At 46.9% G+C, this 12,393-nt stretch overlaps 2 protein-coding genes across 2 annotated transcripts in view; one reads left to right on the forward strand and one right to left on the reverse strand.

Annotated features, from left to right (window-relative positions):
- Window positions 1-207: 207 nt before the first annotated feature.
- On the reverse strand, window positions 208-6,406 carry LOC140996438 (uncharacterized). Its single transcript, XM_073466849.1, is given in 13 exon segments — window positions 208-850; window positions 968-1,007; window positions 1,084-1,184; window positions 1,284-1,395; window positions 1,501-1,574; window positions 1,669-1,730; window positions 2,298-2,372; window positions 2,475-2,596; window positions 3,645-3,773; window positions 4,175-4,381; window positions 4,465-4,684; window positions 4,851-5,180; window positions 6,196-6,406. Coding segments are annotated over 13 exon segments (1,764 nt in total). The 5' UTR covers window positions 6,379-6,406; the 3' UTR covers window positions 208-741.
- Window positions 6,407-7,788: 1,382 nt separating this feature from the next.
- The window catches only part of iqgap3 (IQ motif containing GTPase activating protein 3), a 22,093-nt gene continuing 17,488 nt past the window's right edge, over window positions 7,789-12,393 (forward strand). Inside the window, exons 1-5 of the mRNA XM_073466787.1 lie at window positions 7,789-7,998; window positions 8,649-8,736; window positions 8,940-9,096; window positions 9,377-9,454; window positions 9,611-9,687. Coding sequence (XP_073322888.1) covers window positions 7,977-7,998; window positions 8,649-8,736; window positions 8,940-9,096; window positions 9,377-9,454; window positions 9,611-9,687 — 422 coding nt within the window. The 5' untranslated portion in view covers window positions 7,789-7,976. The remainder of the gene's footprint in view (window positions 7,999-8,648; window positions 8,737-8,939; window positions 9,097-9,376; window positions 9,455-9,610; window positions 9,688-12,393) is intronic.

A 12,393-nucleotide genomic window follows, 5' to 3' on the forward strand; every position in this document is an offset into this window, starting at 1 on the left:
GTACAGTGTGTGTCTGTACTGTGTGTGTGTGTAGTGTGTGTGTGTGCACAGTGTGTGTGTGTGTGTCTGTACAGTGTGTGTGTGTGTGTGTGTGTGTGTGTGTGCACAGTGTGTGTGTGTGTGTCTGTACAGTGTGTGTGTGTGTGTGTGTGTGTGTGTGTCTGTACAGTGTGTGTGTGAATGATGATGTGTATAAACACCTTTAACATAATAGAAACACTTTTTATTTTCATCATCTCTGACAGGGAGGAGCTGCACACTGCTGCACGTAACACTGTGTTTGTGTGTGTGTGTGTGTGTGTGTGTTCAGCAGATGAATTTGATCGATAAATTAAACAGTCGAGATGTTTCTGCTGCATCAGACGACAGGAAGTTCAAACAGCTGAGGTGACTTCACCCTCCTAAACACATAAACATATATTTAATAAACATATTTAATAAACACATATTTAATAAACACATCATATTTACTGTGTTAAAGTATAGATGATGAAGTGAAACCTGCAGATTCAGTCTGACTGAACTGAACTCCAGAGAGGAACGTTTGTTGATTGATCGATCGATCTTTAAAGTCAGAGTTACCTGTGGTTACCACGGCAACAGTAGCTGGTGTATATGTTTCCAGAGCAGCCGAACAAAAAACAAACAAAAAGTTGTTTGAATAAAGAAATGTGTGATGTGTGTTTACTGATGATCAGTCTATAATCAATACACGATCAATAACACGATCAGCAAGTGAGTCTACATCAGTGAACAGAACCGAGACCTCCACCTGGCTGCAGGCGTAGTCTCTCTGATGTCATCTGGTGTGGTGGGTGGAGCCTCTGCCTCCTGGACCAATGCAGTTTGACTAAAAGGAAACAACGACCAATCAGGACGGAGCTCACCACAGCTGCTGAGTCATTGTTTTTTTTAACTGTATTTATAAATAACGTTTATTGTGATTTGATTGACAGGCGTCAGTCACCTGTCAGTATGAGGGTTCACTCTGTCTGACCACCACTCACCTGAGAACACACACAGGTACAGCATCACCTCACACTGTGTTAATACACGAGAACTCAGGTGTGTCAGGTGACTCACAGTGCTGCTGCCGGTCTGAAGGGTGTAACTGGTCTGACAGGTGTGACTGGTCTGACAGGTGTGACTGGTCTGACTGGTGTGACAGGTGTGACAGGTGTGAACTGGGAACACAGAGTGGTTAATGTTAACAAACCTCAGAGAATCTGCAGGTATCAAATCAATACAACTGATTTATCAACAACTGTTACTGTGTGTGTTACCTGTGACGTCCAGGTGCCATGCTCCTGTACTCAGGTGCCTCAGTGGCTCCGCCCCCTCCTGACCCAGCATGCTCTGCTGCTTCCTGTCTACCTGCTGCCACCTGCTCTGATCCTGTTAACACACCGACTGGCCATCACACCTGGTCTCATCACAGGTGGACGGCTCTTAGTCCATGTCTTTTACTGCCTGTTTCTACCTGGAATACGTGAGACTCACCTTGCCCCTCCCCCCTCTGATTGTCTGGTTGCTGGTTGGACACTCTGCCTGGACTCTGTGTGATGTCACTCATCCTGTAAAGAACAGCAGTATGGATAAACTGCTTTGATGATGTTCCATTCTGGTTCAGTTGTGGCACAGTGACACTGACAGCTGATTGGCTGTTACCTGGTTGCAGGTTGGCTGTGTGGGTGTGGTCTTGGTAGGCATGGTCTGAAGAGGCGTGGCCTCTGAGTGTGGAAAAAGGACAGCCAATCAATGAGGTGACATAGAAATGTACAAGTCACTCCTGCCGGACTGTTGATAAGAAACTTTACCAGGTAGAATAATCGAAGGTGTGAAGTGTGCTGAGGTTTGAAGGAATCTGGTGTGATGTGGTGTCATGGTAGGTGTGATGTGGTGTCATGGTAGGTGTGATGTAGTGTCATGGTAGGTGTGATGTAGTGTCATGGTAGGTGTGATGTAGTGTCATGGTAGGTGTGATGTAGTGTCATGGTAGGTGTGATGTGGTGTCATGGTAGGTGTGATGTAGTGTCATGGTAGGTGTGATGTAGTGTCATGGTAGGTGTGATGTGGTGTCATGGTAGGTGTGACGTAGTGTCATGGTAGGTGTGATGTGGTGTCATGGTAGGTGTGATGTGGTGTCATGGTAGGTGTGATGTAGTGTCATGGTAGGTGTGATGTAGTGTCATGGTAGGTGTGACGTAGTGTCATGGTAGGTGTGATGTAGTGTCATGGTAGGTGTGATGTGGTGTCATGGTAGGTGTGATGTGGTGTCATGGTAGGTGTGATCACACCTGCAGACTGACACTCTGCTGTAGAGCTGCAGTCAGACGCTCCACCAGACGATCTCGAACAGAAACAGAACTGTCCTGAAGTGAAACAACATGAGCTGTTATTGGTCAGAATGATGTGAGATCTGATTGGCTGAACTTGACTGTTTTGTGGTGTGACCTCTGACCAGGTGCTGTTACCTGGCAGTGGGACAGAGCAGTCAGAGCCTGTTTGTAGAGCTCAACGGCTTTCTGCTGCTTCCTCTGCTTCAGGTAACACTCAGCTAATGACTCACACACCTGAACCTGAGCCAGGTGGTCCTCTGCAGACAGACAGGTACAGACAGGTACAAACAGACAGGGACAGACAGGGACAGACAGACAGCGACAGACAGGTACAGACAGACAGTGACAGACAGGTACAGACAGACAGGTACAGACAGACAGTGACAGACAGGTACAGACAGACAGGTACAGACAGTGACAGACAGGTACAGACAGACAGGTACAGACAGACAGGGACAGACAGACAGGGACAGACAGACAGTGACAGACAGGTACAGACAGACAGGTACAGACAGGGACAGACAGACAGTGACAGACAGGTACAGACAGGTACAGACAGACAGGGACAGACAGACAGGTACAGACAGACAGGGACAGACAGACAGTGACAGACAGGGACAGACAGACAGTGACAGACAGGTACAGACAGGTACAGACAGGGACAGACAGACAGGGACAGACAGGTACAGACAGACAGGTACAGACAGACAGTGACAGACAGGTACAGACAGACAGGTACAGACAGACAGGGACAGACAGACAGTGACAGACAGGTACAGACAGACAGGTACAGACAGGGACAGACAGACAGTGACAGACAGGTACAGACAGACAGGTACAGACAGGTACAGACAGACAGGGACAGACAGACAGGTACAGACAGACAGTGACAGACAGGGACAGACAGACAGTGACAGACAGGTACAGACAGGTACAGACAGGTACAGACAGGTACAGACAGACAGGTACAGACAGGTACAGACAGACAGGGACAGACAGACAGTGACAGACAGGTACAGACAGGTACAGACAGGGACAGACAGGGACAGACAGACAGGTACAGACAGACAGGTACAGACAGGTACAGACAGACAGGTACAGACAGGTACAGACAGACAGGTACAGACAGGTACAGACAGACAGGTATGTCATACATCATACATATTTCTGGACTTTGAATGGGAGCAGCTGTAACGAAAGCAATTTTCCCTTGGGAAGTATTTCTGATTCTGTAAATGGTAACAGTTTACAATCTAATAGTCAATAATGATTATTATTGATTAGTGAACAGGTTACTGATGTTACCGGTGTCTCTGAATCCCTGCAGAGCGATGATGAAGCTCTCTGCTGCCTCCTCTTCATCACCCAGCTGACTAAAGGCAAACGCCAGGTTACTGAAACACTGAGCCTGGTCACTACGGCAACCCAGAGAGCCTGCACACACACACACACACACACACACACACACACACACACACACACACACACGTCTACATTAGAAACGTCTGCTGTCCTCTCACCTGCTGTTAACGTGTCTCTACAGGTGGAGACAGTGATTGATCTCTGTGATGTCACGCAGGTAAACACTTTAAACAAACTGATCAATAAATCTCCCTGTTTTGATTGTTGATTAGTGTGATTGATCAACAGGTGATCAGTGTGATTGATCGACAGGTGATCAGTGTGATTGATCGACAGGTGATCAGTGTGATTGATCGACAGGTGATCAGTGTTATTGATCGACAGGGGATCAGTGTGATTGATCGACAGGTGATCAGTGTTATTGATCGACAGGTGATCAGTGTGATTGATCATCAGGTGATCATTGGTCTGACCGTAGAGTCCAGCAGCCAGCCTGTGGTAGCCCACAGCAGGTTTGAACCGGCCCACAGAGTTCAGAGCAGCTCCCAGGTTTTGCAGTACTTTGGCCAGCAGGGGGGGCTGCTGAGCCGAGGGCTCCAGAGCCTGCTGGAGACACGGCACCGCCTCCTGGAAACACCTGAGCCGGCAGTAAGACACGCCCACTGACAGGTACAACTCACCTGGAACAGAGCGGCAGACGATCGATCAATCAATCAATCAATCAATCAATCAATCAATCAATCAATCAATCAATCAGCATTACCCAGAATCCTCGGGTCTGTGATCCTGTCCGTCAAACTCAGACACTCTGTCAGTATGGCAATGATGTCATCGTGGCTGAACTGATCTGATTGGATCATGTGACTTCCTGCCTCTTTGAGGGCGCCGGCTGCAGAATCCAACATGGTCGCCACTTTGTAACTTTCAGCAGCCCGCAGGAAACCCGGAACCGCCAGAGACCAGTCCTGCAACACACACACAACCTGTTTGAGCTCTGGGCCTGGTTCAGGCTTTGAATCTAGTTCTGGCCCTAGCTCTGGTTCTGGTCCTGGTTCTGGCCCTGGCTCAGGTTCTGATCTTGGTTCTGGCCCTAGCTCTGGTTCTGGTCCTGGTTCTGGCCCTGGCTCAGGTTCTGGTCTTGGTCCTAACCCTAGCTCAGGTCCTGGTCCTGGTCCTGGTTCTGACCTGTACTCTGCTGTAGCAGCGGCTCATCTCCATGCAGGCATCGCCCTCGCTGCCTCCGTCTCCCTGCGATCTGTACAGCTGAGCAGCCTGCAGGAAGTAGGTGGCGGCCTCTCGGCTCTGCCCCAGTGCATTGTGGGCCAGGGCCAGGTTGAACTGGAGGTCTGGGAGCCGGTCGGCCTTTGGACCAGGCTGGGCCCGACGCAGGAAGTCCAGACCTTTCTGAGGATGGCCCGTCTCCACGAAGGCTGCACCAAGGTTAAAGGAACAGGCACGGAGGACCCGAGAGTCCTGCAGCTGAGGAGCAGAGCATCATGGGAAATCAACTCCTGCTACTATTACTTAATTACTTTTCTACGAGTACTGCTCCTGTTCCTTTAACTGTTACTGTTCATAACCTTTGGCCCTGTCCACACCTGTCAACATCTGTCCTGAGTGACCTGAACACACCTGGACAGCTGTCAGTACAGGTGTGATCACAGAGTCTGAGCCACATGTGACCTGGACCACACTGAAGGACCATCCTCTGTGAACCAGTCACCGCAACATCACCAGACTCCCTTAACAAATGTAGTGATTTTAGTTGTTGAGTTAAAACAAACTTTATAACGTAGTGAAACTCTGTCTCTGACAGACTCTGAATCATTGTCTCCTTCTTGTAAATTCAGCATTAAATGAAAACAGTAAGTTGTGTGTTTCCTTGTAAAAAGTGTCAGTTTGTGGCAGCATGGCTGCACCAGCCTGTCTGCTTCTGTGTCTAAAGTGCTAAAGTCTGACCTGCCAACATTTAGCAGCTGTTTGAACACACTGTTTACGCTGATTTCACCATTTACACTCAATTTATGAAAGAAGAAACATTTTATTGATCTAAACATGTCACATTTTACAGATACACTGAACAGTAACCAGTATAGGCGACTTCTTTGTCCCCAGACTCCCTTAACAAATGTGTCAGTTTAGTGAGTTGTTGAGTTGGAGACACTTTATAAACTGTGTGAAACTCTGTCTCTGACTGATTCTGACTTATTTGTTCCTTCTTGTGAATTCAGCAAATGTTCTGCATGAACTTCTTTCTGTCTTTGAGTAGAAACATGGAGTCTGTTTGTCCCAGTGATGGACGGGTTTGTTTCATGTAGAGCAGGAAGTGACATCACATCACAGGTGGTCACTCAGACGCAGGTTAATGCAGCTGTGAAGTGACGGACTCAGAGCTGAACACTGTGATCCGATCAGTCAGGACCGATGGTGACAGCAGGACTGGATTCCCTACTTGACCTCATCAGTCTCACCTGTTGGTGACCTTTGACCTTACCTGTCGTGCAGCTTTCAGTGCGTTGTTGAAGCAGCTCAGAGCACGCTCAGTCCGTCCCTCCTGCAGAGCTCTGTGACCAGCAGACGTTAACTCCTCGATGTCCACAGCCTGAACCTCCCTCCTCCTCCTCCTCACCTTCACCTTCACCTCATCGTCACCTGGAGGAGACGCATAAGATGCCATGTTGGAGCTGCAGGAGAGCTCACCTGGACTGAAGAGAAAACATCATTCAGCTCCATAATCAGCCAGTAATCTCTGTTTATATTATTGATTAATCATCTGATTGTTCTTATTGATCATTATTCATTTGAACTAAATTAATTAATATAAAGATACAGTTTTCAGATCCTACGTGACGTCTTCAAACAGTAAATAATCATGAATTCAGTTTTTTTCATTTTCATTTGACCTCAAACTCAAATTGTTTAAAATTAGTTTTTACGTCATTAAAATGTAAAATCATAAAAAAACAAAAACAAATCAACAAATGTTTGAAGTTTTTACCTGGTGACCTTAAATGAGAAGAAATAAAAGGTTCATTCACCTGAAGGTCCTGTGATGTGATCAGTCTCTGGAGTGCACATTTCTTTGCAAGTTCATATTCCTGAGGTTAAAGCTAAGCTAACAGCGCCCTCTGCTGGAGGAGTCAGCACATGAACATAAAACTGAAGAGACAACAGACGATGAATAAATCCTCCACCTGCACCAGAACAAGAGCAAGTACAACTGTTATCATAAACAGATCAGAACATGTGGGCCAACATGTGGGCCAACATGTGGGCCTGTGAAGGCCTCTCTTCATTTCACCCTCTCTCTCTCTGTATGTCAAATCAAATCAAATCAGTTTTATTTATACAGCCCAGAATCACAATCACATTGCCTCAATGGGCTTTACAGTGTGTACATGAACACATCTTCTGTCCTTAGACCCTCGATTGTCTGTCAGATTTACCATCAAATCTAAAAGTTTCTTCTTCATGAATCCTCCACATGTGACAGCTGTATTATTATTATTACTATTATCATACTTTTAATAATCATAATTATTATAATTGTTGTTGTTGTTGATATTAAAGTCTGCCGCCTGTCATCACCTGCAGCACCGTCACTCTCACCTGTTACCTGTGTTCTGTTCTTAGCTTCTGCTAGCACTGCTAACTGTTAGCCTCGTTAGCTAACAGTGAAACAACACTCACAGTTTCCGGGTGAAGCCCCTTCACTCTGAGCCGTTCACTGTTCAGATCAATAACTGTTCGATCGATATAACATCCATATATTGTATGACGTGTTTGATGAAGCAGCTAGCATCACATGCTATGAGCTACCGCTGACTGTAGTGGACTCGGTTGCTATGGCAACATGGACACAACTAAAATATGAACAAGAAATAATAAATAAAATAAATGATAACATGAATCTGACTTCTGATGTGAGAGCGTATCTTAAAAAACACAACGTTTGTTTTTATCTTTATTTCACCGACAGGAAAATGCAAAGACCACAATCCACTGCGGCAGCGCGCCAGCCAATAGGAGAAGCGGCTGGTCGTTGGGCCAATCAGAGGGCGGCGGGAGCTTTCAAACTACAGACAGGAAACAGCTCCGAGCAGCGACGGTTTGAACCCGAAGAGTTGCACCTGATTTCACCGTCTGTAGTTTAATCTGTAGTTTAATCTGTAGTTTAATCCGTGAAGATTAGAAAGACAAGTTTAATTCACGGAGAGGACAAACGACAAGGGAACTAACCCGCCGGAGGACAGAGACACGGAGAGGACAGACAACATGGCGGACTGTGACGGACGCTGTGAGTGTCTACATGTTTGACTTTATTAAAGTGTTTTTATGTTCGGCTGCTGGTTCGGCTGCTGGTTCGGCTGCTGGTTCGGTTGCTGGTTCGGCTGGTCTGTCTCTGCTGGACTTTACTCTTTTTCCTCACAGATCAACAGACGTCTTCGTGTTGTCTCATTAAAGGAGATCAGGTGTCTCTCAGCAGGACACAGATCATACATGAGCAGTTATGTTGATGAACAGAAGAGTTGTGCTTAGAAGTGTCATTGTTTAAAATTAATATCAGGTTGTTGTGATCATTGTTGTCGAACTTGTGTTTGATTTGACAACAGTATAAAACTGATAAGAAATCAATCAGTACAATTAATTAATGATCAAAATACAGTGACTCGACTGATAAGTACAGATCTGAATACTGACATCATTGTGTGTGTGTGTGTGTGTCTGTCTGTCTGTCTCTCTGTGTGTGTGTCTTTCTGTCTGTCTGTGTGTGTGCGCGTGCGCGCGCGCGTCTGTCTGTCTGTCTGTGTGTGCGTGCGTGTCTGTGTGTGTGTGTGTGTGTGTGTCTGTCTGTCTGTCTGTCTCTGTGTGTGTGTGTGTGTCTGTGTGTGTGTGTGTGTGTGTGTGTGTGTGTGTGTGTGTGTGTGTGTGTGTGTGTGTGTCCAGATGAGCGTCTGACAGCAGAGCAGATGGATGAACAGAGGATCCAGAACGTGGCCTATCAGTACCTGTGCAGGTTGGAGGAGGCCAAGAGGTCAGTGATGTCACACTCAGCTGATGACTGTCAACAGCAGCAGCAGCAGCAGCAGCAGCAGCAGCAGCAGCAGCAGCTGTCTCTGCTCTCAGCGGTTCATAAACGCAGCAGCTTTTCTTTTCTTCATCATACTGTTTCCTGCTGCTGCGGTCGGTGTGTGACATCACAGATGACATCATCACTGTGTTGTTGTTTCTCCTCAGGTGGATGGAGGCGTGTCTGGGGGAGGAGCTTCCTGCTCCCACTGAGCTGGAGGAGTCGTTGAGGAACGGAGTCATTCTCGCAAAACTGGGTCATCGATTCGCTCCGAACGCCGTCGCTCTGAAGAAGATCTACGACCCTGAGCAGCGCCGATACCAAGTAACACACACGCACACACACACACACACACATACACACACACACACACACACACACACACACACACACACACACACACACACACACACAGTGACATGTGAGACACTGAGAGGAGCTCAGGTCAATGATGTCGTCAGTACAGTGGAGGGATGCAGAGCAGATGTATTGATGAGAGCAGTATGTTAGTGATGTCTGACACAGTTTGTCTTTCTTACTACAGAAGTGAATATTGATAATCAGTCAATCAATAATCAATAATCCTGTGTATTGATCTGATCAGGCGGTGGGTCTTCAGTTCCGCCACACTGACAACATCAACCACTGGAGGAACGCCATGACCTCACTGGGACTGCCCACGGTCAGTGACACACTGTTATTGATCCATCGGAGGATTGATCAGCTGATCACAGTATTGATCAGCTGATCACAGTATTGATCAGCTGATCACAGTATTGATCAAGTGATCACAGTATTGATTAGCTGATCAGTAATCACTTGTAGTTTTTTTTTTTAGATCTTCCACCCAGAAACAACTGACGTGTATGACAAGAAGAACATGCCGAGAGCTGTGTACTGTATCCACGCACTCAGGTGGGTTCACCTGTCTGTCTGTCTGTCTACCTGTCTGTCCACTCACCTGTCTGTCTGCTCAACTGTCTCTGACCCGTCTCTCTCTCTCTGTCTCTCTCTCTTGTGTTGTTGTGAGGCTGGTCAGACTGTCTGAGAGGGGGCAGTCAGCCTCAGTACCAGCTGACATAGGGGCTCTTTTCTGGGCTCAGCTCTTGAGTCTGGAGGCTTTGGAGTGGAGGGCGTCTCTGGCTGATTTCAGCTGGTTAAAAGTTGAGCGTTCTCTGTTGGATGTTAATTATCAGTGGGTATCTGCCTCATTCTGCTCTACATGCATTTGTTGGTGTGTTTCTGTGTGTGTGTAAAATGTGTCTGCTGAACTCTGCATGTAAAGACTCTGCTGGATGTTTGTCCCAGCGGGTTCAGCTCTGATGACTGAGTGGACCCAGACTTCACTACCGTACAGCGCAGTGGGCTGGATGACACTATCAACTATGTGAAGCCAGATTTTGACTGGAATTTGGAAATGATAAAATGTTCTCTTAATTGCATGTAGGGCTCTTCCAGCTGTTCCTTTTAGTGCGTTCACTGCCATGTTGAAACTCCTGATGCTGTAATGGTTTTACCAAGGCAGCTATAACTCATGCTGCGTTCAATGATGTGATTATTTATGGTAAATTGGTGTTTGTTCTCCTGACATCTGGGGCGTTTTTGAAAGATCATGACATTAGTTTTCTTCATGTTTACTGCCAGGGCCCAGTTCTGACAGTACTTTCCTACTATGTCCAGCTGCTGCTGTAGTCCTTGTTCAGTAGGAGACAGTAGAACAAGGTCATCAGCATAAAACAGAGACTTCACCTCTCTATCTAGGAGGGAGAGGCCAGGAGCAGCACATGGATCCAGCTCACCAGCAAGTTCATTTATATACACGTTAAATAAAGTCGGACTTATATTGCAGCCCTGGTGTACTCCTCTTCTCTGGGTGAAGAGTTCAGTCTGTTTGTCTTAAATTTTAACAGCACACATATTTTCCAAACACATTGATGTAACCAGATGGTACATGTTGCCCCCTGTACCACAGTGCAGGAGCCTGTAGTAGAGCCCTTCATGCCAAATAGAGTCGAAAGCTTTCTTGAAATCAATGAAACAAGTGAATATCTTACCACTTTTTGTTTGGTGAACATGTTTGTTAATTAAAGTGTGAAGGGTATATACATGGCGGTGGTGTGGTGTTTTGGGAGGAAGCAAATTTGACTTTTACTCAAGATGGAGTGTTCCTCAAGGAAGTCTAGTTTTCTTTTATTCAGAATACTCCAGAATAATTTACCTGGAGCTGCTGACACAGAGGCCACGGTAGTTATCAGGGTCTGATGTGTCCCCACTCTTATGAATGGGGGAAATGAGCCCTTTGCACCAGATGTCAGGAAAACATCCCGACTGTAACACAGTATTGAACAGCTTTAACACTGCACCCTGCAGCTCTGGGCTGCTGCATTTGAGCATTTGGTTTTTAAAGGAATAGTTCACTCTGGAATGAAATTCAGTCATTATGGTCTCACCCTCATGCTGATGAGAAGTCCAGTGTAGTTTCTTATTCCTCAGAGTGCAGCTGGAGACCCGCGGGGGTACCCTCCGGCAACAATAATCCATATAAGGAGCGTAAATGGCGTCCGAGACGAAAAGGTCCATTAAAATTACACAAAAACTTTGTAATATTCCTCCATACTGCTCGTCCGCTGCAATCCAAGTGTTCTGAAGTGGCGACATCCAGAGTTTACTGGAAACAACATCATTTAGTACATTTTTCTAGCCTAAACAGTCACTATGCTATATCTGCCTGGAGGCACACGAGTCTCCCTCACAGCCGATTGCACTACGGAAGCCGTGCCAGGCAAGATCAACGAGACTCCCGATAGATACACGACGGTATTTACATCCAGCTGTGAGGACCGAGCGACACACAAACACGAGGGATCTGCCTGCACTAGTGATTTGAAACTTTGAAACTCACAGCTGGATGTAAATACCGTCGTGTATCTATCGCGAGTCTCGTGGTGGGTGTTGGGTAAGGTGGCACATCCTCTTCTGATAAGGTGGCACATCCTCTTCTGATAAGGTGGCACATCCTCTTCTGATCTCCATATTGATGCTATGGATGACATGAGGAGGAGTGTCTGTCCTAGGTAGCAGGGTGGAGATCACAATGCGGGTGTCAGGGAATTCCTCACTGGCCTGCTCCGCCATCTTCCTCACTGCCTCAGCAGTGTCCATTCGGAGGTTGTGCAGGTCATTTGTTCCTGTGTGGATCACCAGGTATTGAGGGCTCCTGAGGGTCTCCTTTTTTAACAGCTTCATTGCCTGGCCTGTGGTGCTGCAGCGTTTCGACAGCACTTTTTTACCAGGAAAAAGCTTGTTTGTGTCCAGGAATTTCCCATTTGAGTCAAGCCAGCAGGACCACTTGTGGAGCTTGTTCTTCTGGCTGAGTGGAGGGAAGCTGGGATGGGCAGAGCTGGCTGTTGGCAGCTGGTTGTGTGGGTGTATCAGGAGTTGCCAGGGTGTTGTTGGGCTGGCTGCAGAGCAGAGACGGTGGGACAGAGACAAGGCAGGAGTTTGGGACACTGGCAGGGAGAGTCTGTGTCTCTGTAGTTGTCATTGTGGGGACTGCTGAGAGTTGGTCTGTCAGGTGTTGGACTTACCTGGTGAAGCTCCTTTCTCTATTCTCAGCATCCT

This window comes from Pagrus major, chromosome 5 (assembly GCF_040436345.1).
Source record: "Pagrus major chromosome 5, Pma_NU_1.0".
NCBI lineage: Eukaryota > Metazoa > Chordata > Actinopteri > Spariformes > Sparidae > Pagrus > Pagrus major.